This window comes from Tiliqua scincoides, chromosome 3 (assembly GCF_035046505.1).
Source record: "Tiliqua scincoides isolate rTilSci1 chromosome 3, rTilSci1.hap2, whole genome shotgun sequence".
Taxonomy (NCBI): Eukaryota; Metazoa; Chordata; class Lepidosauria; order Squamata; family Scincidae; genus Tiliqua; species Tiliqua scincoides.
In genome coordinates, this window is record NC_089823.1 from 195,170,908 (window position 1) to 195,197,937 (window position 27,030).

Genomic DNA, 27,030 nt, shown 5'->3' on the forward strand with positions numbered 1-27,030 from the left:
GTACAGATTTGTAGAAGATTAAAATCAACATCTAATTACTTTTTCCCCACTTCTCTGGCTTAGTCTTGACCCTATATTGCAAGGTTGAGAAATTCCCTAAGTTTATAAAAACCTTTTTATTATCTGTACAAGGTAGCAATTCCCAAGCAAATGGAAAAACTTAAATTTGAGGCTTGCTAATGAAATAGTTGGTATTCAGTATTGCAAACATTAGGGCCATGCTACACCTTATATTAAATTCTTAGTTTACTCTTGCAAATTTTTTTATTAGCCATGTTGCAGAGTGGGGGGCATTCTGGCATGGGGGCAGGGTTAACACTTTTTTTTCCCCTTCTGGTACACTCCTGACAAAAGTCCAGCCTACAAGTTGCTATGTACCCGGGGAGGGAAACTATTACTGATTTCAGTATTGGATTGTCTTTTTGTGATAAACTTAAATTTGTAAAGACTCCCCCCCCCCCAAAAAAAAAACCGTACGCACACACACACACCCAGGTCATCAAGGTTCTTATGGGAAGCTTATTTTTAATCTTCTCATTAGATTAAAACACAGGCTTAAATCCAATAATTAGTCTTCTACATGCGTGTATTCTTTGAAGGAAACAAGCCTTTTGTCTTCCAAAATTGTGCAATGAATATTGAGTATTTTTTTTTATTGACAGTCTGTGGTGGACGACTGGATTGAATCATATAAACAGGACAGGGACATAGCACTTCTGGATTTAATCAACTTCTTCATTCAGTGTTCAGGATGCCGAGGTACAAATTAATACTAATGTCATAAACCTGCTCTGTGTAACTCATCATCACTGTGTTTGTGTGGGACTTCTAAAAAGACATTGTGGGGGGTAGGGGTGGGGGTGGAATACCATGAATTTTAATAGGGGATCATCTGTTTTAAGAGAGACTAGTTTACCAAATAGATTTTTGCATGCTGTTGCAAATGGATGGATAGTCTAACTTGAAATGGTATCTTTTAGCAAATAGTGTGATGAGTAACATGTGTTAGGAATAAAATTAAAATGGAAATCCATCTGACCAGAAGAGATTGAACTGATACTTTGAAATGTAAGATTGTAATGTGAAGCTTATCTAAATATGCTGATTCAGTTATAAAAATGGTGATTAATAAAATATCTTCCTTCTGAAACTCAAAGGGAGGCCAACTCTTAATATTTTAAAAACAAAATAGAATGGATTCAACTTTAGCTAGAGCAGTTAGACTCATGTATAGCTTTACAAAATTATATTATAGATATGCATACTGACTTAGAAACAGATTATGGGCAGAAACTACTAGACTTTTGTGAGAGGTGTTAAATTGACTTATAGCTAGTTTGACATAACTGAGCATGCGTAGAGAGAAACCCCCAGATGACTGCATTTTTCCCAGATGAAAGCATTTCTATATGGAAGACACTGGTTTGATCAGGAAGATAAAGAGTTAATTTTACAAACCCTTTATTTAGAAATTCCAGTCCCTTGACTTCCAGTGTAATAAGATATGAATACATACCTCAAACAATATTTTTGTTGGCAACTTTCAGTCTCGAAAGACTATGGTAACGCGCTCTGAATGGTGGTTCTGGAACAGCATCTAGTGTGGCTGAAAAGGCCAATTCGGGAGTGACAATCCCTTCCACAACGGGAGCAAGTGCAGTCTGTCCCTGGTCTGTCTCCCTGGCTATGGGCCTTCCTTCTTTGCCTCTTAGCCTCAGACTGTTGGCAAAGTGTCTCTTCAAACTGGGAAAGGCCATGCTGCACAGCCTGCCTCCAAGCGGGCCGCTCAGAGGCCAGGGTTTCCCACCTGTTGAGGTCCACTCCTAAGGCCTTCAGATCCCTCTTGCAGATGTCCTTGTATCGCAGCTGTGGTCTACCTATAGGGCGCTTTCCTTGCACGAGTTCTCCATAGAGGAGATCCTTTGGGATCCGGCCATCATCCATTCTCACGACATGACCGAGCCAACGCAGGCGTCTCTGTTTCAGCAGTGCATACATGCTAGGGATTCCAGCACGTTCCAGGACTGTGTTGTTTGGAACTTTGTCCTGCCAGGTGATGCCGAGAATGCGTCGGAGGCAGCGCATGTGGAAAGCATTCAGTTTCCTCTCCTGTTGTGAGCGAAGAGTCCATGACAATAGATAGAGTTTAATATAGATAACAATAGATAAGTTTAATAGACTTATAGACTCAAACAATAGATAAGTTTAATATTTAGGCATTTAAAGAAAAAAGTGTGGCTGCTGTCAGTTTTTCTATGTGAAGTGTGTTTAAAATGTAAATACTGTAATGATCTGTATTTTAGTATCTGAACTGTAAATTATTGATTGCTTTTTCAGAATACTGTGAACACATGTTCTTCAACCTTGGGTGTCACAACTCCAATGAGGTTGTGAAGCCTTATGTGCTGAGTGGTGGCCCGCTACCACTGGGCCAACCTCATTTTGCTGCCCAGCAGTGGCACCAGTTGAAGGAGCCCAGAAGTGCTGGCCAGCAGAGTAGCCAGCAGCTGCAGATGTGTGTGCTTGCCCTTGTGATGACTCTGATTGGGTGAAGTTTTAGATCTGCAGCACTTCAGGCCAGTTGAGAGACCGCAATGTGTGCAGGCTTTTTGCCGGCATTTTCCAATGCTTCTTTGTGGAAGAGGTTCTGGTGGCAGCATCTGCTGGGGTAACATGGTAAAGGGGAGTGCTCTGTAGCTGGCAGTCCCCAGCTCAATGCTCTCATTCTCGGGGGTGCGGGGTCCATGGTGCCAATGTCTCCCCCGTAAAAAGGGGGCACAAACTTTGTCAGCAGGAAAGGGGCCCGCTTGCCCAACTGCTAGCAGCTGGTGTTGCTTCAACTTGCTGACTCAACAGGGAGGCTGTTTGCCTTCTTTGCATGAACACACAAAACAGACCCTTGCTGTGGCAAAGTAGAGAGAGCAGGGCAAGAAGGAAGGTACTGAGCAGGCAGGGAGCCTCCGTCACGCATGCTATGTGTGTTGCTGCCTGATACCCTGCTTTTGCAAATACAGTGGAAAATTCAGAGGGCTTGTTGAAATCAGAGCTGGCACCTCACTGCAAGAGTACAAAGGTGGGCCAGCTCAATGTAGGGAACTCTTAGGCTAGTGGCTCTGGAACAACCTAAACATTCATGCCAAGTCATTCTTTTGAGGTAGCATGGTGCAGTATGGGGGCCAGAGGGTTGAATATGAGCCAACATTCCACACAGGAAAGTATTTACACACTATTTGTATACATAGGATTGTCACTGAGCCTTGCTCCAGTGTTAGACTTTGCTGCTTGCCATCCTGTTACTCTGCAGTAGCCTGTCCAGCACTGATATAAAAAGTCAAGGGACTATATTACCTTGATGAGCAAAAATGGTTGTGCTAAATTTAAAAAAGCCTTCCTTTTTTTGGTGGCCTGTGGTGCAGCAGGTTTGCAGTTCACTGTAGCCTGCAGTGTGGCAGGAGTGGGTAGCCATGGGGGCTGGGGTGGGTGGATCAGTTCCTAGGAGGGGGTGGGATCACCAGTATTTATTTATTTATTGGGCTCGTGTCACGGAAAAGGCTGAAGATCACGGCTATAAACTAAATGCAACTAGCTCAGAGATGAGATCTGTAAACAGGAAGAATCTCTGGTTGTGTGTATTATAACAATAGTTGTAGTGCTGAAGTGTGTGTACACAATTGAATCTTTTGTTTCTATTTGTACTCTTGCAACACCTTACCAAACCATAAGCCGTACATTTAAACACAAGGCAGTTTAAAATGTGACTTGTCTGTTCAGAAGGGGCTACTAGTTTGTCAGTAAGCGAAAGCACCCAGATGTGTGTGTGCACATCCTTGCCATATGCAATAGCTTTTTGTCTGACTCAGGGCCATAAAGTTTAAATCTAAATTCTGAAGCAGGATTACCATGTGTTAATTCATGTCTTGAAACTGTAAAACAAAAAGTGGCACTGATAGGTCTAATGTTATATTCATTGTGGCAGTCAAACAGTCACTAGTCTTTTGACCTCACATTTAGATTCCATAGTTCCAGATGTTGCACGAAGTTTTGAACATTCTTCAAATAGCAGTTTTGATTGTGAGCCTACTATGCTGCACTGGGTAAATGTAGAAATCCTGGGCAGATTGCCAGGCTATAAACAGAGTAATCACCTAATCTGAGGAGGATACTTAAGTTTATGGAAGCGGAGGATGAGGCAGCCAAGAAATTTGCCTGATTGAAGGCTTGGAGAGAGGGTTTTGCAGAAACAGGCTTCCGTAGGGTATGCTCCAGATTCCTGCAGTTTATGGCATTTTCCTAGTGATTAGCATGAAAGTCTGATAGTTCAGTTATCTGTGTGATAGAGAGCTCAGTGTGATGCCATCATGGAAATAAGAAAAAGTCTGACAAATTATCACGCCTGCATAGTTTTTAGATTAAGCTCCTAAGTGTGAAGAAATAAGAGACCATCTAGGAAGAATGTGTATAGTACTCATTTTGTCTTTTTGTGCCATTCTCTATTCTGAAGCAAGTTTCTCAGGACCTTTCCTTCTCCCTTCCCTGCTCCTGCTAATTAGACTTCTCTTGGACTGTAACATCAACCATAGTTAGGGCCAACCAGTTAATATATCACATTTGTTGATGCAAACATAGAGGAAGGTTGGGACTCTGTACACAAACACAATAAATTGTATGACCCAACCCTTTATGAGCTGTAAAGTTATAACAAAACTAATAGATGTTTAACCTGCCTTGTGTGTTTAAAATATTGATTTTAACCTTTCAAGTTACAAAAGTGCTTCTCAGATTTTAATGTGTAGAACAAAACAGACTGAGAGAATGTATGTTGTTACACTATTGTTACTTAGCCATGTTTGCTCTTCATATAAATCAGACGCAGCGACTTATAGCGCAATCCTATTCACCCCAGCATTGTAGGCTACAGATATTCTGAAATGACAACCACTGTATTCTCTAGGGCCCAGGCAGCCACTGGAGTTCTCCTTGGGGAAAAGGAACCTTTGCTTATTACCCTGGGCAATGGCGCTGTGGCTCCATGGGTCTCCTTGGAGACTCATGTCAGGCTTCCTGGTCAGGGGGTGGGGATAAGATAGGGTGGCAGATTCTGTTTCCTTCTCCGCCCCCTTCCACATCCGATCCTCCCCTGCCCAGTTCTGTTCTCCTCCACCTTCCTCCTACCCCAGGAAGCCTCACTGTCATCCGGCAGTAATATTTACCATTGGCAGCTCCTCTGCGGCATCCATCTGGCACTGAAGCCTAGTGCCAACGCTCTCTCTCCACCAGGTGCCGTAAACATTCTTTACAGCATGTTTACACTGCAAACATGCTTTACGCCAGAGCCAGTGGTATGTGCATACTGTCAGTGCTGAGGCCCAGAGGATTAGGCCCCTAGTTAATGCATACTATATACTTCAGTCTGATTAGCATAGGTCAGGGGGGTAGGCAATGTATGGCCCAGATCTGGCCTGCCACTGGAAATCATCTGGCCCATAATCTACCTGGCCTGCAGTGGTCCTTAAAAAGAACATAAGTTTGTAATTCTCTCTTTGTAAGTCCTACAGTATAAGCAAACCTTGGTCATATGCTTCCTTGGAACATCATTTTCTGTCTGGGCATACATCTTTTCCATGCTGTGCTCATCTCTTTTTTCTTAGTTCTGTTTCTTGTTTGGGAAGTTTGCTCATGCGTATCACATGTGCATACATTCTTACTATTGGCTGACTCAGTGCCTGTCCCCGTGCAGAAGAAAGTTACGAGCCTTTGGCATGGGCCATGCTGATAAGATTCAGGTTACTAAAAGACATTCCAGGAGCAAAGCAATAAATAAAAGTATGTATTTCTTCTGGAAATATAACAGTCAGAGCTCATCACATCCAAAACTCATTTGTTGTTTTTACATATAGAAACTATGGAAGGCAGAAACCAGAGAACGTAAAATGTACAGGTGGGCCTTTTTATCAGCAAGTTCAAAATCCATGGATTTGTCTCACTGCAGGTTCCGAACTCGATGTGACGGCCCCCCACCTGACCTCCTGGACACAACTGGAAGCATCTTCTGGTTGTGCCTGGGAGGCTTTCTGAGGCCCAAGGAGGCCATGTACAGCCTCTCCAGGCCTCAGAACACCACTCCGGGGGTGTTGGAAGGTTACTTCCAGTTTTTTCAAAGTGTCTTCCCTTGGCCTCAGAACACCTCTGGACGTGACCAGAAGGTGCTTCTGGTCATGTCGAGGTGAGTACCCAGACCTGTGGATTCGATTATCCATGCATCACAGTATCCGCGGTGTTTCGGGGAACAGGAATGGAACCAGAGGGTCATGACGTAATTTTTGGTGGTTTGCAAAACTGCTGCTATTGGGGGGGGGGGGGCCTTGTTCCCAAGTCAACATTATAGCAGAAGAGGCTTGAGGAACTGGTAAAGTGAAACTTTGTTTTTAAGGTGTGTCCTAATGCTAAAATGTTTGTGACCGCTGGGCTATTGCAGTAGATTGACTTTGTTAGGAACCTTCAATAGGCATTGGAGAGGGGATCTTTTCTCTTCTACTGTTCTTCCTTTTTTTTGTTTCAAAACATCATAATTTCCACTCAGCAAGATACAAAGAGTCACTTCTTTACTCAGTGTGGTTGGTCTGTGGAACTCCTTGCCACAGGATGTGGTGACAGCATCTGGCCTAGATGCCTTTAAAAGGGAATTGGACAAATTTCTGGAGGAACAATCCATTACGGGTTTTAAGCCATGATGTGTATGTGCAACCTCCTGATTTTAGAAATGGGCTATGTCAAATGCAAGGGAGGGCACCAGGATGTGGGTCTTTTGTTAACTAGTGTGCTCCCTGGGGCATTTGGTGGGCCGCTGTGAGATACATGAAGCTGCACTAGATGGGCCTATGGCCTGATCCAGTGAGGCTCTTCTTATGTTTTTACTTCACATTCTTGTTTGTCTGCCTCTTTCTGGTAGCAAAAGTACTCTCTTAATAGTTTAAATCTCTCACTGTGACATTGTTTTCTGCTGGAAAGGGAGGAAAAACCTAAAGTGTTGCTAAGTGTCTGAAAGTGGGCATTTTGATTGTTTATACTAGGCATTTTTCTGGAAAGGTACTGAAGTGTTAAACATTGTCTTGGCTATAATGGAGAGGCAATTTATTTGTCAAAACTCTTTATAAGTTTAAGGCATGGCTAAAATAAAGTGTTGCTTTCAAACAATGATTGTTCCTTCCCCTGCTGGGATATTGTTATTCCTACAAGGGAGAGATTATCCTCCGGGAAAAGAGGTTAGAGTTCAGCATGGCTTCTGCAAAGGGAAAGCCTTGCCTCACCAGCTTCTTAGGATTTTTTTTTTTGCATGCTATTAAGCATGTAGCAATACATTAGATAAATACATGTGTGAACTTCAAAAAGTTGGTCAAAAGGTAAGAGAATGCGTTCCCCTTATGATTTGGTAACTGGTTAGAATAAGAAACAAAGAGTAGGGATAAATGGACAGTTCAGTGGAGAAAGTAAGCATTAGTAATCATAGGTGTTTTATATTATAGATGATCTTCCGTATTGCTCTTCTTTTTCCTATTTTTGTTGTGCTTAGCATCGTGTTCTGTCCTTTTCATAGTGAAGAATATTAATAGTATAGAGGTTTCAAAGTTGGCTATTTCTCAAACTTAAGTGCCCATTAGTGGGAAAGAAGGGGAAAAGCCATTCCTCAGGAGCATTGGCTTTAGTCCTGCCTTAGTGATCCACTGGTAGAAGGCTCCATTCATCTGTTTGGCAACACTTCTGTTGCTGGCAAGTGGACCGAGGAATGGAATTTTCAAGACTTGTTTTATATGGTAGAACCTTTAAAGAGAGGAAAATGCATAATTTTATTTCTTCATTAAATCACAGGCACTGTTCGAATTGAAATGTTTAGAAACATGCAAAATGCAGAAATCATCAGGAAAATGACTGAAGAATTTGATGAGGTAAAGTATAAACATTAGGAACTGTGTTGAGCTTGTAGGCAAAAAGGGTACTGGGAGTTCTCCAGAAGAAAGAGCTTTATTCTGTCATAAGCAACCTAGTTATTTAAGGAACTATACCATCTAGGACAATAATTGAATCACTTACACTAGTGGGTAAGAAATCCAGAAGCACTTATAGAAATTAGAAGCAAATGACATGATCTAATCAAAGCTGTGCACTCAATTCCCTTTGATTTCAGTGGCAAAGGTTTAAGTATGCATTTAGCACATCATTATAATAATGAGATTTAAACATGTTTCATTGGCTGGATTGTTCCCTACCTATACAAAAGATTTCATGTAGTAGAACATTCAAAGGGAAGTAAAATTTGGATGGGGGAAGAATGCTCAAGCTTTATTTTGGAGGAGCATAGGACAGCTGGCAGTTACAGAACACTGCAAGGAGTTATGCAGTCAGCAGCATAACATGCTTCTTATATAACAAATACTGTGTATATTCCTGTAATTGCAGCATATTTTTATTAGAATACAGTGGAATTCATTGAGAACACAAAATAAAACTCGCTCATTTATGTTTATATTTGGATCAAATGTAGCCTGTTTGCTGCAAAACGTGCATTCATTTTTTTTTCACATAAACATTCTCTTGATAGTCAGTATCTAAAATAAGAAATGTCTAAGTCAGCGTTTCTCAAACTGTGGGTCGGGGCCCACTAGATGGGTCATGAGCCAATTTCAGGTGGGTCCCCATTCATTTCAATATTTTATTTTTAATCTATTAGACTTGTTGCTACCATTGTATGTAACTGCATTTGATGAAATGTTTCAGACCTGTACTTTTAACAAGCTACTATGTATATTCTTTTAACAATGATAGTCAGTGGAACTTACTCCTGGGTAAGTGTGGGTAGGATTACAGCCTAGGTTTGTTAAAAATTTTCTTGCTTGATGATGTCACATCCGGTCATGACATAACTCCTTGTGGGTCCTGACAGATTCTCATTCTAAAAAGTGGGTCCCAGTGTAACACTGATCTAAGTAATACTAGTTACCACACAATTATAGAAGTTGCAAGACTTTCATCTGGAATTTGGAATGAAAATACCAGAGTTCTTACAAATCATAAAAACATTATTAGCAACCATCTGGTTGAGAACAGAAAGGTAGAATTTGATCAAGGAATGATCTGTGACCCAATTGAGCTAAACCTGCCTCAAACTCATCATGTTTGATCTGAAGGCATCTGCTAGACTAGAAGCAGGCAATAGGTGGTTTTTGTATGATCAGTGAAAGTCAGAGCTGTCCGTATAGTTTAAAAAACATCTATTCCACATTTCTGCACAAGTCTTGTGTTTTATGTATAAAAACTATTGTACAGGAATGGCCCCCTGCCTTATATCCATGGGTCCAGTTCTCCATAGCCCCCCAAACCCCTTGGTGCCAAGCAAATATGTGTATTCCTTTCCCCCAAAACTATAAGCTACCAAACTTTTAAGACAAAAATCAGGCAGACAGCCTGAATGCTAGAGAAGACTGAGTGAACATTCAGGGTGCTTCCTGTTAACGTTTGTTTAGTCTTCTCTTGCACTTAGGTTTCCTGCCTGTTTTTCTTCCTATATCCTTGCTAGCTTATACTGTTTGGTCAAAGGAAGACACATACAGCCATGCTGAGATGCGGGGAGACCAGTAGAGGGGACTGTGGGCTCCCCACACCCTCTGGAGGTCCATAGCAATCCCCAGTATGTTTATAAAGAAACCCTTTTCCAAAACAGCATGTTCCTGGAGGTGCTGTTGTCCCTCCTCTGCAAACACTTACAGTGGGCTAAACCTTCATGCAAAGATTGGGAACCACTGCTTTAGAACATTTAGATAAAATTTTAGTTGTATTCTGTATGAAAGATAGCAAATCTTAGGAAAAGTGCAATAGGACTGTAAGTTGAACATCTATTAAATCTAGTATGTGTATTTTGTCTTCTTTCAGGACAGTGGTGATTACCCACTTACCATGCCTGGGCCACAATGGAAAAAGTTTCGATCAAATTTTTGTGAATTCATAGGAGTTCTAATACGACAGTGTCAGTATAGCATCATTTATGATGAATATATGATGGACACAGTGATCTCACTTCTGACTGGTTTGTCAGATTCGCAGGTCCGAGCTTTCAGGCATACCAGTACTCTTGCTGGTAGGTAAATTTTAAAGACAAGGTTTTCAAAATGTTATGAAAAGGTTTTCAAAATGATTTAGTATCACTGTTTTGGATTTTAACATCATAAACTGAGTTAGTCTATGTAAGCAATTACCTCAAAATGACGTTTTCAGTTAGATGCCATCTATGTTTTCATTGTAATAAGTTTCTTATTCTAACAGTACTGGCCCTTTATTCAGAGCATGAATGAGTGTCAGCCATTCATTTCATGGAATAAAGCAACAGGGTGTCATCATAACAGTGTTGGTGCCCACCACAGTAATGTTGCTAAGCCTGTTGACCACAATGTCGGGGGGAGGGTCCGTTTTGTCCCTTCTCAACTATCCCAGATTTCAACCTGTTTGTTTTGGCCCATTAAACTCAAGCAAAACCATAGAAATGAGCCAACATCTATCATATGTAGTCCTGGTTTAAATTATTTTCCTTTATGTTAGTGCTAGGTTGTGATGAAACCCTATTTACCTACACTGAATTTTAAAGTATAAGCTGTATTTATTTCACCTGTGAAAGTGAATGGCTTCTATGAATGTATGTAGGAAAACTAGTAAAGGATCTGCATGTGTGTATATGATATTGGTGGAACAATGTGTGGGCAAGGCACAGGTTCTTCTCCTAACTCAATAATGTGCCCATTTGCAGCCCAGTTACTTTCTATAGAAATTGGTGGTACAGATTAAATGTAAGGGGCAATTGCTAGGGAATAGATCATAACATAAATGTTTTCCGTTTTTCAAGTTCTGCTGTATTGGAAGATACAGTTATAGGAGATGATACAGATTTGAGATGTAGGACAGATTTGTCTAACATACCAAAATGTGACTGCTTTAGTCTGGGGGGAAGTCCAGGTACATTGATACTGAGTACATTCCTTCTCAGCTTAGCTGACAGTGTTTGAACTGAGACTGGAAGAAGCTGTATGCATGTTCCATTCTTAGATTTTATTTCTCAAGTTGCTTTAAGCATGGAAACTAAGGATGCTGAATTTCAGCTAGTTGCATGTACTAAAATACGTACCTGCAATCTTTTATTGTGCATTTTTCCTAGCTATGAAGCTTATGACTGCTCTTGTGAATGTTGCCTTAAACCTGAGTATTCATCAGGATAATACACAGAGGCAGTATGAAGCTGAGAGGAACAAAATGATTGGTAAAAGAGCCAATGAAAGACTGGAGCTGCTCCTTCAGAAACGGAAAGAGGTAAGTGAGCTGAACAAAGCTGTGCCCTCATTGTGTAGTGTGTATTTCAGGAGGAAACAAAAGTGAAATATCTATGCATAAAGCTGAGTTCTGAGGAAAAGGGGGTTTCTCACCATGATTTCTTGTTCTCCGCTACTCTTGGAGGACATTCCAGAACAATTGGAATGGTACCTTCCGCTGGACAGTAGACAGGGTCCAGTCCACAAGTAGCTTTTCCATGGGGTTAGGTACCATTGTGCCCTCCCAAGACAGAGCAAAAAGTTCAAGTATCCTGCAACCCCAAATGTACTGCAGCAGATCAAAACTGTGGAGGAAAAAATAGATGGGACCAAATATGAAGGGCTGGGCTACCTGGGTAAGTTTCCTTGCTCCTATCAACCACTTCCACATGTGTTTCTAAAAGTTTTGCCTTTGTTGTACGACTTATAGAAGTATCAGTTGATGGGTGGGTGCTGCCTTGATTGTCTTAGAGAATAGGAATTCTCTGTGTGAAATCTTTGCTTCCTAGACTCAAAGGGCATTCTAGAAAGATTGAGATAACTGGATCACTTAGCAAGAATATTGTGCAGCACTTTCCTATCAAAGTCACATTTGTAGAAAACATCAGCCTCATAGTGCTGGAAAATTTGTGATCAGAGGCCCGAGTAGTTGCTCTACAAATGGCTACAAGGGGAAAAAACCGAAGTGGCTACCTCCCCTTAAAGAGTGAACCATAATGGTAACCGGCAGCTGCTTACCTAATAATTTATAGGCTAAGACAATATGTTCTTGGAGTCAACTGGAAATCATGACACTGGAAATTTTTCTCCCTAGGAACTATCCTGACAGGATATGAACAAGGTTTCCATTTTACTAGAGGCCACAAACAAAAAGCTCTCTGATCATCTAAGACAGGGATCTCCAAATCCCGACCCAGGGGCCAGATGTGGTCCGTGGCCAGCCTCTGTTTGGCATGCAGCCAGCTTCTTGTCCCCTGAAAGCCTCTGGCCCACTTGGCCGAACATGACTGGAACAATGATCTGGTTGCATCTGGAGGGTGTTCTAAGGGCCAGAGAGGTTGAATGAATGAGCCCATTCATTTATTTATTCACTCATCTAAGTTCCATTTCTAATTTATTTATATAAATTTTATATTTAAATTTTTTTTCCGGCCCCCAACACTGTGCCAGATATTTGATGTGACCCTCTGGCCAAAAAGTTTGGAGACCCGTGATCTAAGATATGCTATCTCCCATTTCTAAGAATGAACAGAGAGAGCAAAGATAGAAGTATTTCTTCAGATCTGTGGAACACAGAATTTACTTTAGGCATAAAGGAAGGATCTTGCCACCTAGTTATTGCAAAAGATGCAAAGCTGTGGGCCAGAGAATAGGGCGTCCAGCTCTAAAACCATCTTTGCAGACGGGGTAGCCTATTTCTAAGGAGAAATTCTCAGTAATCCCCAAAATTATCTACTTGCACACTAGGCTGGGAGTGTCTTCACACTGGGCATGGTGTGTTTCTCCCTTCACACGGCGGGGGGGCAGAGTGTTTCCTCCCCATGGAAAAATTGGATCCTGCCTACTGTTTAGGGGGAGGTTTCATTTTGATCTTTCTAGAATTCCATCCAGGGGTTTGTGGAGAATTTTCCATTGCCAAAAAAGCAGAAAGGGATTGTTTTGCCAAGAATTCAACAGTTGGGGAGCATCTGACAGCAGTGGTGTGCTAGTAGCGCAGAGGAATCTTCTGGAGCCACAAACAAATTTTGAATATATTCTGTTCACTTAATAGAGAGAGCACTTGAATAACTCTCAAGCAGCAATGAAACAAGTGATTTCTGAACCATCTATCCCACAGATTACTGTTTAACAGCATTCCATTCTCTTGTGTAGTGAACAAGGAATTAACATGTCCACACAATGGAATGCATGCCCATTGATGTACCAAAGGCTTTCTAAGTTGATTTTAATTTGTAGGTAACTAAAGTTTCTCAAGGCTGAGCATATATACTAATCATTATGGTCACAAACAGGCAACACTGTTTTATATTATACAGTATATGAGATCTGAGTTACCATTTGAATAGCTCTATACTTTACTCCATCAGGTTTGCAGTATGCTATTGCTCAGATTTCAATTAGGGGGGAATGGGGTAGGGAAAGGGGAGTTTGTTTGGAGGATAGTACATGAGCTGTTGCCATCTTGTGTGGCACATCACCAGAGATTAACATGATTATAAGACCTAGAAAGCCTACTACAGGAAAAATAGATTGAAACCTCACCAGTCTGAACTTCAAATGTGATGATTTGCATGGATTAAAAATAGTCAGTGAAATAGAATCCATGCTCTTAATTGCTTGTGCAACGTCTAATAGTTCTACCCTGATGCTGTGCCCTTTGACTTGTTTGGTTGCTTAGACTGATCTTGAACATTTTAGATCTATGATCTATGATGACAGTTATATTGAGGAACACTATTGCAGTTTTCTTGTCCCTTGCAGACGCTGCATTTTCTTACCTTATGCCACCATGTGAAAGGACACTTGAAAGGTCTCCAGATTAAAGTTGTGCTGCTGGTAGTTAATTTTTATGCATGTAAGCCACCTTGAACATCTCCATTTTGGAGGTTGAAAGACAGAGTTCAAATTCCCTTAATTAAAAAATAGCTCTTTCAATACTATTTTCATTGTGGTCTTAGATAAACTAAAATTGCATTGCAGACCACAATTTAGGCTTAAAGAACTGTTTGTATAGTGTGGGTCAATTTGAAAGCTAAAACATTATCTTGTATGTGTTCTCAAAATAGAAGAACCACTGTGTTGCTCTAAATTTCCCATCTTGTTTATAGAGGTAGATTAAAAGATAATAACGGGCTTTTTCTACTATAAACTAATGAATGTCATTTAACTACTTAGAACATATTCATTTTTTAACAGAAGAGAGTTTTTAGGTTTGAAAATCATTCAGTTAATTTGGTGTCTCATGGAGAACATATAAACAGGAAAATGGCTTGCTTGGTTTTGGTAAGATTTGATAACATCGAACTGAACCTTTAGTATTTTCAGGTTTGAAATTGGTACATAGGAGCTAAATGTGTAATGAAATTGGATGGCCAACTAGTATTGATCTTGTAATTACAACAGTAAAAGAATATCTACTACTATGAAAATGCATGTTTATAAATGTGGGGATGCTGGATTTGTAAGAACCTTGGTACAGTGAATGCCTTTGCTTGCAGTATATTCAAGCATATAGTATCTGGGTAATTACCAAAGTGTAAGCTTAAAATTACATTAAAGAATCTTTTTGAAGACCAACACATGTATTTCATTATAGGTTTTCATGGAGTACAGTCCATTCAGCAGACACATGAGGTTCTGATGAAGTGGACTGAAGTCCATGAAAGTGTATGTTGAAATAAATGTGTTAGCTTTCAGGATGCCACAATTTTCTTTATTGTTTTTGCTGCTGCATAGCTTCCTCTTTAGAAGTCTGAAATTAGTATTGTTAATTTTTATTCCAGCTACAAGAAAATCAAGATGAAATTGAAAATATGATGAATTCTATTTTCAAGGGTATATTTGTCCATAGATATCGGTAAGAAAAAGGCACAATTTTCTTTTCGGGACAGTTAGAGGATAATTTTTCACCTGATTGCTTAAAATTGTATGGATGTCTGGGAAAAATTCCAAGAATCAGGTTTTACTATCTAGACAGGCCCTTTTGTAAACATCCCTATGAAGTTCAGCAATTTGTATTATAATGTCATACATTTTTTTAGTGTATTTTGTATAGTACCAGTGACTTTTCTGAGCCAAAGAAAGAACACCAAATAGCATATCAGCAATATGTTCTCTGAAAGGCTTGTTAAAATATGCACATTTTATGAAAAAAAAATGGCAAACTGTTCCCAGTGGTATTAACACACTATATCAGTTGAGAATTATCTCGCTAATTTTTATTAAAAGAGCTTGCCCTAACCTTTGGTGACCAGAAGAAGTTGGAAAATGTGAGTGTTACACTGAAGGAAATTGACACATTTTTCAGAAATGTTAACTTTCTCCAAGTAAGACAGAAACAAGTTGTGCCCAACAGTTACTGAAGTGGAGCAAAGCAGTATTCTAGGCATTTTGTCTAATGCACTCTTAGACTAATAAGTGAACTAGAAAGTCCTTGCACTTTGTCTTGTGATGGACCTGAATTCTTAGGCCATGGAGAGAATGCTTATAAGAGGTCAATCTGTGCCTGGGTAGGAAAGTGACTGTAAGGGACAGGACAATGATTAAAGCAGGAGTGTATGATCCTGCAGCCACCTTCTCTCTTCTAAACCAGGGGTTTCTAAACCCCGACCCGGGGGCCAGATGCAGCCTGCGACGAGCCTCTATCCGGCCCACAGCCAGCCTCTTGTCCCCTGAAAACCTCTGGTTCACTTGACCGAACATGACTGGAACCGTGCTCTGGTTGCGTCTGGAGGGTTGCATCTGGTCTGAAGGGCCAGAGAGGTTGAATGAATGAGCCCATTCATTTATTTATTCATTCATCTAAGTTCCATCTCTGATTTATTTACATACATTTTATATTTAAATTTTTTTCCGGCCCTCAACACCGGGCCAGATATTTGATGTGGCCTTCTGGCCAAAAAGTTTGGAGACCCCTGTTTTAAACGATAGTTAAGAGACCTTGATAATACTTTGGCTGCCTCAGTTACAGACTTGAGTTATTGGTGGCTATGTTGTTGCTTTCGCAGAGGCACAGAATGTCCTTCGGTGGTGCTTTTGCTCAGTCGCAGTAGCATGGGCAGGCAAGAACTTGATGTTTCAACTTCAGACACCTGGAATGTAACTTGTTCTTAAGTAGAGTGCTTAGTTTACATACGTATTAGCCTCAATAAAGCTAGGTTACTAAAGGTGCTAACATTCCATTTACATCCTGTCAGTACTAGGAGAATAAGCTTTGTGTGATTTTGGTTATATCTTCAAAGTCGACTGAGGAATGTGACAGAAACTAAGTTATGGTGCTTGGACCTTGATCTGTTTGTATTAAAGAATAAATGTTAGAAAGTGGCTGTTGATCTTATAGCTGCTCCACTTAGCTTTCTACATTTGGGGAACAGTTCTAGGGATTTTATGAAACCTACTGATCACACTATAAAAGAAAGAGTCTTGTGTCACCCTAAAGATCAATCAATTTATTTTGGCTTAAGCTTTTGTAGACTGGAACTCACTCAGACGAAATTGGAAAGTAGGGTATCAATGCATATAAAAATAAGACTGTATAATCATCTGTGATTAAAGTTATCGTAGTTCCAAGCCCATACAAGAATGTCACCTTTGCCACTTTATAGCTATTTTGTCTCATCATTCACAAAACTGGATCAACCTATTTAAACTACAGGAAAGCGTAGTTCCCATCTTACTACTAGTGCTTAGTTTGATTAGTTATTACAGTATTTATAGACCACCTTTCTCAAAGACTCATTCCAGTTTACATCAGCAGGCTGAACATAAACCCCATTTTTTCAATGAGCTTTTTACAAGTATTATTCCATGAGAGAATCTCATAGAACCCTCCATTTCTCCAGGTGTTTCCCTTCATAGTGCAGTTGTCATCCTGACTGCCAGCTTCTTGCACTCTCAAAGCTCTCACAGGCAGCTGAACCAAGCTTCAGACCGGCACCTCAAGAATGTTATCTGTTCTTGTCAGCTGACTCCTCCACAGTCCACTCGTTCACCAGCGGCTCTCGGTTTCAGTAACCCATCCAAGGCAACTGATCCTGCTTAGCTTTTTCAGGCAAGGCGACAGCTCAATCTCTAGACCACACCTCCTGCCCATTACTCAGATGGCTATTTACTACTGTTGTGGATTCTCACTGACTTATCATTTAGTAAACTCGTAAATCATAAAGTAAACTTAGCATTTACTTAAGCTTCAAATAATAATGATCTCTGCATCTTTTGCATTCCATATTCTTTCATCGGATTTTTTCTCTGCTTTCTCCCTCCTATGGATATATATGAGTATATGTAGTCACAGCCAGTTGACAATAGCATTTTATTCATCTGATGGTGGACTCTTATTTTGGCATAAGCTTATGTAAACTATTGTTAGTCTTTAAGGTGCCACAAGACTCTTGGTTGCATTCACTGCAATAGGCAATTGGAGCTAGCTCTTGCAACATGCAGTTCTTTCTCACAGCAAAACATCATTTGCACTAGTGGTCAGATAACTGAAGAAGCCCTATCTGATGTTGTCATTACGTTAGTTGTCAGATACTTAGTTCTGACTCTGCGTTTTGTAATGATCCCCAAACTGATGTGATACTAGAAATCAGGTGCCATTTGGCTCTGAATTAATAGAGCTTGGTTAAGGTACTGGCATAATGATTCACATGTTTGAGTAGTTGGTGATATAGCACTCTTTGGGCTTCTTCCAACGTGATACAAAATGTAAAAGGCAACAGCAGAAATGAAACAGTTTGTGGCTGTTGAGATATACTACTTTTGCTGGTTTCTGTATGAAAGTATGGTGAACAGGATACAGAAAGGGACCAAAAAACATGGTCCTGTGTATAGAGGAAGGCATGGGGCCAAACCTCCTCTTCCAAACTTTCCCCCTTGCATTCTCTCAAACAGAACATGGATACTGGGCCATGAAGCACAAATAAAGAACATTGTTGTGTTCTTTCCTTCTACCTCCTGAATTTGTCTTGTGGACTTGGGTTAGTAATGAAATGCTGGCAGGATGTTGCCTCTTTTCTGAAAAACAACCTTCAGAAAAGAAATTGAATCCTTTCTCTCCCATTCCCCACAGCATCCCTATTATCAGATCACATATGGTCAAGTCATAGGCAGGCATGTTCCCATTGTAGTATTGTCCACATTGTAGTATTGTCCACTACAATTTTCCCATAGGAATTAATAGCAGTTTTTCACATGTACTGTATATGAGAAAACAAAGGGGTGCATCTGAGTTTGGGTTATCTGTTCTCAGCCATTCATAATCAAGTCTACTACTCTCTGATATGTTTTGTCCTCGGTTCTTTGTCGTGTAGCACAATCCTGTCTTGCGCTGGAACAGGAAGGCCGGAAGGCTTGCGCTCTTCCCCTTAACCCTGGGTAAGCCACCTCAGGAGATGGCATAAGTCCAAGGAGTCAAAGGATAGGTGGCATAAGTCCCAGGAGCGACTTTTAGCCGCTCCTTGCTGCTTAGGGAATGTGGTTGGGATCTGGCATAGCCAGGTCCCAGCCCTGCTCCCCCCTTCTGCCTGCCCTCCCCCACCCCAGAATGCCTCGGTCCCGCCTCCTCTCCACCCTCCCCAGACCCTTGCATTGGCCAAGCTCATCCAACGCAACCCTCTCTGCCCAAGTCAGCGCGGAAGCTGGATTCAGCCTCCGCGGGCCGGCACATGTCCCTGCATCTGCCCTGCTGACTCTCGAGGAGGTGCAAATGTACTTTATGGCACATTTGCAGTCCTCCTCGAGTCATGCAAGGGACTTGTGCCAACCAAAGGGGCATTCAGGATTGCACCCTTGTTCATGTAAGTATGACAGAGAATATTGTCACTGAAAGTTGGGAATTAACTGTGTGTGTCTGCGCACAAAAACAAAAGGATGCAGTGGGTCAAAACTACTTTCTCTCTTTTCGCAGTGATGCAATTGCTGAGATTAGAGCTGTTTGTATTGAAGAAATTGGAGTGTGGATGAAAATGTACAGTGATGCCTTCCTGAATGATAGTTATTTAAAGTATGTTGGTTGGACACTTCATGACAGAGTAAGTTCTGCATGCTATAGATTCCTTGCAGAATATGCCTTTTTCTTATATTAAGTTTCTCAATTAATTGATGTTTAAAAAAAAATCTTGCTTCCTCATATGTTTCTGTGAGCGTAAGGATATTGTTGGAAATAACCCTGAAGGATCATAAGAACATAAGAACAGCCCCACTGGATCAGGCCATAGGCCCATCTAGTCCAGCTTCATGTACTAACAGTGGCCCACCAAATGCCCCAGGGAGCACACCAGATAACAAGAGACCTCATCCTGGTGCCCTCCCTTGTATCTGGCATTCTGACATAGCCCATTTCTAAAATCAGGAGGTTGCACATACACATCATGGCTTGTAACCCGTAATGAATTTTTCCTCCAGAAACTTGTCCAATCCCCTTTTAAAGGCATCCAGGCCAGACGCCGTCACCACATCCTGCGGCAAGGAGTTCCGCAGACCAACCACACACTGAGTAAAGAAATATTTTCTTTTGTCTGTTCTAACTCTCCCAACACTCAATTTTAGTGGATGTCCCCTGGTTCTGGTGTTATGTGAGAGTGTATAGAGCATCTTTCTATCCACTCTGTCCATCCCCTGCATAATTTTGTATGTCTCAATCATGTCCCCCCTCAGGCGCCTCTTTTCTAGGCTGAAGAGGCCCAAACGCCGTAGCCTTTCCTCATAAGGAAGGTGCTCCAGCCCCGTAATCATCTTAGTCACTCTCTTTTGCACCTTTTCCATTTCCACTATGTCCTTTTTGAGATGCGGCGACCAGAACTGGATACAATACTCCAGGTGTGGCCTTACCATCGATTTGTACAATGGCATTATAATATTAGCCATTTTGTTCTCAGTGCCTTTTCTAATGATCCCAAGCATAGAATTGGCCTTCTTCACTGCCGCCGCACATTGGTTCGACACTTTCATCGACCTGTCCACCACCACCAAAGGATATTGGAAAAAGGCCAGCTGAACTGTCATTTCCTTCATGGAGAGGCACCCTGTCCAGTCCTCCATCAAGCCAGGAAGCAGCATTCTTGACTGAACTCTGCAGAACTCAGTGTTGCCAATTTAAAGTCTTATTTATAGGTCCTGGAATGGATTGGGGATGATGGTGCTTAACAAGTACTGAACAAGATGCTGCGTTTATCACCAGAATGGGGGAAAGGAGAGTCCATTCCTGCTCACTTAACAAAAGGTGCAAAAGTCACAAGCAGCACTTTTGTGGTTGCTGTAGAAAACAGCACCATAAGAGGCACCATAGCCATCTCTGTCACAGTCTTCCACCAAGAATGGCTTAATTAGCAGCTCTCAATAATGGAACCCATCTTCATTTCCTAAGTCCCATCCAACCAAATGCAAGACAGCAACAGGGCCTGGGGCCTCTCCTGCCCAAGATTGTTCTGAGTTGGGTGAAAGACACGGGCTGGAGGACTTGATTTGCGAGTTTTCCTGTTTTTAATCAGAAGCCTCTTCAGGAGGCCCAGAGAAGAAGTGGGTGTTACCACATGAAGAAATAGTAATATACAGTGGTGCCTCGCAAGACGAATGCCTCGCACACCGAAAAACTCGCAAGACGAAAGCGTTTTTGCGATTTTTTTCTGGTGACTCACAAGACGAATTTTTCTATGCCGTGCTTCACAAGACGAATTTTTCTATGGCCGTGCTTCGCAAGACGAATTTTTAAAATTAAAAAGTTGAAGTTTTGTGCTTGAAATTTTTGAAATCCTCTGTACAGTATGTGTGCCTTTAAAGAGCACTTAATAAACACTTTGTAAACCAAATTTGACTTTGTTCTGACTTTTTTTGCCCATAGGAACGCATTAATTAAATTTCAATGCATTCCTATGGGAAACCGCGCTTCGCAAGACAAAATTTTCGCAATACGAAACGACTTGCGGAACGAATTAATTTCGTCTTGCGAGGCACCACTGTACTTTCCTGGAAGTAACCCCCATTGAACACAATGGGATATGTCCAAGCATAGGATTGTGCTGTTGGGCTTTTTCCAGCAACCTTTTTCTGAGACTTCTAGGTAAGATAGCATGTGTTTTACCACTCATCTGTTTGATAGAGGGTAGTGTTGAAGTAGGCCCTTCTCAGACCAGAATGTTTAGGACCGTTTTCGTGCAAGAGCTCACTATGCCTGCAGTAGTCGTCTTTCTGAAATCCTTTTAGAGATTTTTGAATGCAGAGTGATCACATTGGGCTTGACCAAAACATTTCCATCAGTTACTCAACACTCTGCCTAAGCAAGTTCTGGAGAAGCTTAAAACTCTTTCAGCAGATGCACAAAAGGGGTGCCTGTAATAAGCAGATAGAGAGAGCACTCAGAAGAGGCATCTGCAGTGGCCTTTCGAGCATCCATTGCCAATTTGGTTTTTGCTTGATGTTCCTATCAGTGGCCCTGATGAGACGAAAGTCCTCTTCCCCTGAGGAGATCTCCAACTACTTCCCGTCACCTGCTGGATACAGCAGTAGCCACTTTGGCGCAGCTGTTCCAGCTGGCGCTAGAAGCTCAGGATTCGGCTATAATACAAGAGAAAACGTAAATGAAGCATTTTGTGTGTCAAGAGTGTTTGATAATTTCTTGTGATGAAGTGGTGTATGAAAAGAATTGCTAGAACACTGGTACATGATTTTCCTGTGCATTTTATCGCTCTTAGTAAATTCTAGTATGCTTTCATTTAGCAAGGTGAAGTGCGATTGAAGTGTCTGAAAGCTTTGCAGAGTTTGTACACCAACAGAGAGTTGTTCCCCAAATTGGAGCTATTTACAAATAGATTTAAGGTAAATTAACCTTGTCTTATATTGTTCTTTTGTATTAAAATTACCATAAAATTTGTTGCTATGTTAACATTTAATTGCTTATAGAATAATTTCTAGTTGCTGAAGTATCTGTAATATAGCATGCCTTATTATTATTATTATTATTATTATTATTATTATTATTATTATTATTATTATTAACACTATTTATATACTGCTTTTCAACAAAAAGTTCACAAAGCGGTTTACAGAGAAAAATTAAACAACTAACAGCTTCCTGTCCCAAAAGGGCTCACAATCTAAAAAGATGCAAAACACCAGCAGACAGTTACTAGAAAAGACACTGCTGGGGTAAGGAGGGCCAGTTACTCCCCCCCCCTGCTAAAAAAAGAGGAGCGGCCACTTGAAAAAGTGCCTCTTACTCAGTTAGCAGAGGTATGCTCTGCTTGGCCATATGCTTGCTATGGCATCACTTTTTCTGATGACTTCAAGAGATTTATTTTCATAATGAATTTCTAGGGCCTATGAAGGCAACTTCCTTGGGTTGTAAACTATATACATTGCCCTAAAGCTGCAGTTTTCAAACTCGCAGAGCGTTTGAATTCTGCAATAAGTCTTGGCGGGGGGAAGCAGCGGCGCGATCCCCAGGATCGCTCCGCTCAGGGGGGCTGCAGGGGCTTGGTGCACTTGCCCATGCCCTCTGCAGCCTCCAGGGGGTGCAGGGAGCCCTGTGCAACCTTCGGCAGAGCTCCCCGGGTCAGGGATGGTGACAGCAGAGCAATCGTGCCCCGCTCCACTAAACCGGAAGCGGTGCACAATCGGCCCACTTCCCCTTTTGACTGGGCTGCAGGGACTGGGGTGCACCCTCCAGTCCCTGCAGCAGCCGTCCCTGGCTGCAGGGAGCTGGGCGCGAGCGCCTGCAGGGCTCCTCGGGTCAGGGAAAGTGAGAGTGGGGCGATTGTGCTCCGCTTCCCGTTTTGCAGGGAAGATCCTTTGGATTATCTGGATCCTTTTCAATCTGGTTTCAGACCGGGCTTTGGGATGGAAACTGCCTTGGTTGCCTTGGTGGATGACCTACACTGGGGACTGGACAGGGGGAGTGCGTCCCTGTTGGTCCTGCTGGACCTCTCAGCGGTCCTCTCAGCGGCTTTCGATACCATCGACCATGGTATCCTTCTGGGCCAATTGGCCGAGCTGGGAGTTGGAGGCACTCTTTTGCGGTGGTTCCACTCCTACTTGGAGGATCGGTCCCAGATGGTGGTGCTGGGGGATGCCTGTTTGACACCCTGGCCCTTGAGGTGTGGGGTGCCACAGGGTTCAATTCTATCCCCCATGCTATTTAATATCTACATGAAACCGCTGGGAGAGGTCATCCAGGGGTTTGGAGTGGGGTGCCATCAATATGCCGATGACACCCAGCTCTATTTCTCCTTTCCTCCAGACTCCAGGGTGGCAGTTGAGGGCCTGGAGCGCTGCCTGGAGGCAGTGAGGATCTGGATGGGGTCTAACAAGCTGAAATTAAATCCGGATAAGACAGAGGCTCTCCTGGTTCGGGAATCCTCGATGCAGGTGCTGGATTATCGGCTTGCGCTGAATGGGGTTGCACTCCCCCTGAAGGAGCAGGTCCGCAGCTTGGGGGTCCATCTGTACCCCTAGGGAGGCCTTCGCTCAGCTTCGGCTGGTGGGCCAGCTGCGGCCGTACTTGGATCGTGCAGACTTGGCCACGGTGATCCATGCCACGGTGACATCGAGGTTAGATTATTATAACGCGCTCTATGTGGGGCTGCCCTTGAAGACAGTTCGGAAACTGCAACTAGTGCAGAATGCGGCGGCCTGTGTAGTTACTGGAGGTAGGCGGTTTGACTCTGTCAGTCCACTTCTCCAGCGGCTGCATTGGCTGCCCATTCATTTCCGGGCCCAATTCAAGGTGCTGGTTTTGACCTTTAAAACCCTATACTGCTCTGGGCCAGAGTATCTTAGAGATTGCCTACTCCCTTACAATCCGGCTCGTCTGCTTAGGTCATCAGAGAAGGCCTTTTTACAAGTGCTGCCGCCTAGGGAGGTACGTGGGGCAGCGGCAAGAAATAGGGCCTTCTCAGCACTAATGCTATGGAATTCCCTTCCCCTTGACTTGAGAATGGCTCCTTCTCTTGAGACTTTTCGGCGAGGCCAGAAGACCCTTCTGTTTAAGCAAGCCTTCTGAGTTCTCTGCCTTTTTAACATCTTTTAATATTTTTAAATACTTGGTTACAGGCCTGATGCTATTATGATTTGCTGCTCTATGCTCTTTCTACCTGACTACTTTTTATCTGACTACTGTTTTTATGATATGTGTTAAAATGCTTTTATCTGTTTTTAAATTATGTTTTTAATCTGTTTTAACCTGTTGTAAGCCGCCTTGAGTCCCTTCGGGGAGAAAGGCGGGGTAAAAATAATATTATTATTATTCTTAAGAACCTGGGCGGCGCGATCCTAGGAATCGTGCTGCTACCTCCTCCCTGCCTCCTGGCTGCCCCCGCCTCTTATGGGGAAAGGGACCAGGATCCTCAGGCGACGCCCCAGCTTGAATACCACTGCCCTAAAGTGATCAGGTTGGTTCTGAGCATATGCAGCAGATGTGGTAGAAACCAATCTGCCACCCTGCTGGCACATAGCTCAGCACTTTTGCCATTTCCACCAGTGTACATTTCACAGTCCTTTTTCTCTTTAGCTGTTGCTTTTTGTAGAGTGACCAAAAGTGAGATCCACACCTTCCTCACCACCTGACCACTCTGGCACTATTCCAAAGCTCTCCTCTGAGATCAGTCAGGATAACATAACTGCAGTGGTGAATTGGAGAATGAGGCAGTAATGCATCCCTCCAGCCTTCTCTTGCACACTTCAAGGAAAATTGGGCTGGAAGGCAGGTGGTGAGAAAGGGGAGCTGGTAGGCAGGCGGGGGCATCTCCCATGAGCTCTCTGCTTTCTCCATCCCACCACCTGAAGCAATGAATTTAGCTGACCTCATGGCTAGATTGCTCCTGGTGCACAGTTGGTATGTAAATTGCTGTCCATAACATTCCATCTTCATGATTCTATAAAAGAAATGGTCTGCTGAGATCCTATCTCTTTTTCTGCTGAGATCCCTTGTCCTTTTTTAAATCTTTTTTAGTCACCTTTTCAGTGACTAATCATCAAGTGTCTCCCACCCTTATTTTTAGCTTTTCTTGCTTTGTCTCAATTAGGACATTGCTTTTTAATATATGAAGCTCCATTCAGGACACCCTCCACTGCTGGCCCAACCATGGATGGAACGGTGGCTCATGTTGGATGGGCAGTGGGGAGGAGCAATGTTTTGGGGTGCCCTTCATCTTGAGTCTTCTGCTGCTGCCTTCCTCCAGCTTGCTGTAGCATTTGTCTACTTCCTGCTCACTAAAGTGAGAAGCAAATCATCTGCCTCCTCACCATACTCCATCATGTGGTTTTCTCAAACCTATAAGTGTGGGGCTTCCAGTTTTATTTAAAGGAGTGCCCAAACTAAGGAGTCTGTTCATTCACATGGTCCCTTGAAACAAAACGGCACTTCTCGATTTGAGAAAACTGCACAATGGAGCACAGTAAGAGGCTTCTTTTTCTCTCTCTCTCTCCAGGGCATCATAGCAGAATTGGCAGTGTCAGGTGGCATGCCAGGTTACACTGTCCTTGATACCACCAACACCACACACACACCCATTTCTATAATTACAGTAACAGCACTTTTAGCCTTTGCCCTACCTGAATGGGATTTTTTAATGCTCCCAGCACCTTTTACTAAATAAAAGTTTTACATCTCTATAGCTCCTCCTCTGTTGGAATAGAATCTTTACCTGCATGCTTGTCATATACGATGGTAAAGTTTTGTTAAATACTCTTTCTAAATAACTTCCTGTTGTTGGTTTTGAAATATGAATGATTTATCTGTTTTTCAGGATCGCATTGTATCAATGACACTTGATAAGGAATATGATGTTGCTGTAGAAGCCATTCGGTTAGTCACACTAATACTTCAGTAAGTATATTTTAAAGTAGTACAATTTATATTTTCCAGCAATATCAGTGATATTTTTGGTGGTATTTATGTGTGACATCACAATTTATTTACAAGAAAAGTGGCAGATTGACTATCTTAGAAGGGTTTAATACTGTTGGCACCTTTGCCATAAAATGTAAATGATAAATTTCAAAATAATTACTTAATCTTTCCCTTCGCTTTTAACATGCAGAAAGATAAATATATATTTATATATGATTCATATCCCTGTCCAAAAGTTCCTAAAGCATTGTAAACACAATGGTTTGCAGATGGATTTTGTGTTGCAGGCTCACGCTTTTTTCTGTCTGCCTCCTCTTCTGTCCTGCATTAATTCTTCCTTCATTCCATGGTGTTGCATTATGTGTGCATCGGTGCTGACCATTGTTACTGTTAACCTAGATTGTTCTTGCCTAGAATTTTGCCTCAAAACCTAGAATTTTGAGACACAGGTTTTGAAGGCAGTTCCTTGTTAGCATTAAACATGGATAGTGTCAGTGTAAGTACCACCAGAAAATGAGGGAAATGGCAGAGGGAATTTGTGCGCTCTTTTTCCTGCACAGACTTCTAACTGTGGTTATGAGATCAGACTGTAATCTGTGACTTCTAGCGATAAAAGAATTAATAGAGAAGCAATAATTCATAGCACCACAGGCATGATATTCCATACCTTGTCCAAGCAATTTTGTTTTGCATAGCAGCCAACTGGTTGATTGAGACTGAGGAAAAAGTTAAAGTGGTTGTGCTTTCATTTCAGCATAGGCTCAAGAAATCCTTAAGGCAATGTATATTTTATTGAATCAGCTTTTACCAGAAAACTGAGAAAAATGGTCTAGTACTCCATATTTGTAGTTCAGATGCAAGAGCTTAAGATGAGATTTGTTGAATTCACTTCATGTTCTGAACTGTACACATGAAAAGCAAAGCAACAATTGAAGATGGAACAACTAAGACCCTCTGGTGCAATATTTGCCAAACTGTGGGTTGGGTCTCACTAGTGGGTGGTGGTTGGTGAGTTGTGAAACTGACAAGCTGATAGCTGAGAAGGAAAATGTATTGAGCCCTATGGAAAGTAAAACCAAGCTGCATATGTATGTTTGCTCGTTAGTAGGCAAACATCCC

The 27,030-nt window shown here is 42.0% G+C and overlaps 1 protein-coding gene across 5 annotated transcripts in view; it reads left to right on the forward strand.

The window, feature by feature from the left end:
• The window catches only part of STAG1 (STAG1 cohesin complex component), a 168,568-nt gene that overhangs the window by 105,719 nt on the left and 35,819 nt on the right, over positions 1-27,030 (forward strand). For all 5 annotated transcript variants that reach the window (XM_066622397.1, XM_066622401.1, XM_066622399.1 and 2 more), the window contains exons 5-12: positions 663-759; positions 7,867-7,943; positions 9,925-10,129; positions 11,198-11,349; positions 14,852-14,925; positions 18,976-19,099; positions 21,783-21,881; positions 25,808-25,887. In XM_066622397.1, the coding sequence (XP_066478494.1) occupies positions 663-759; positions 7,867-7,943; positions 9,925-10,129; positions 11,198-11,349; positions 14,852-14,925; positions 18,976-19,099; positions 21,783-21,881; positions 25,808-25,887 (908 nt within the window). The remainder of the gene's footprint in view (positions 1-662; positions 760-7,866; positions 7,944-9,924; positions 10,130-11,197; positions 11,350-14,851; positions 14,926-18,975; positions 19,100-21,782; positions 21,882-25,807; positions 25,888-27,030) is intronic.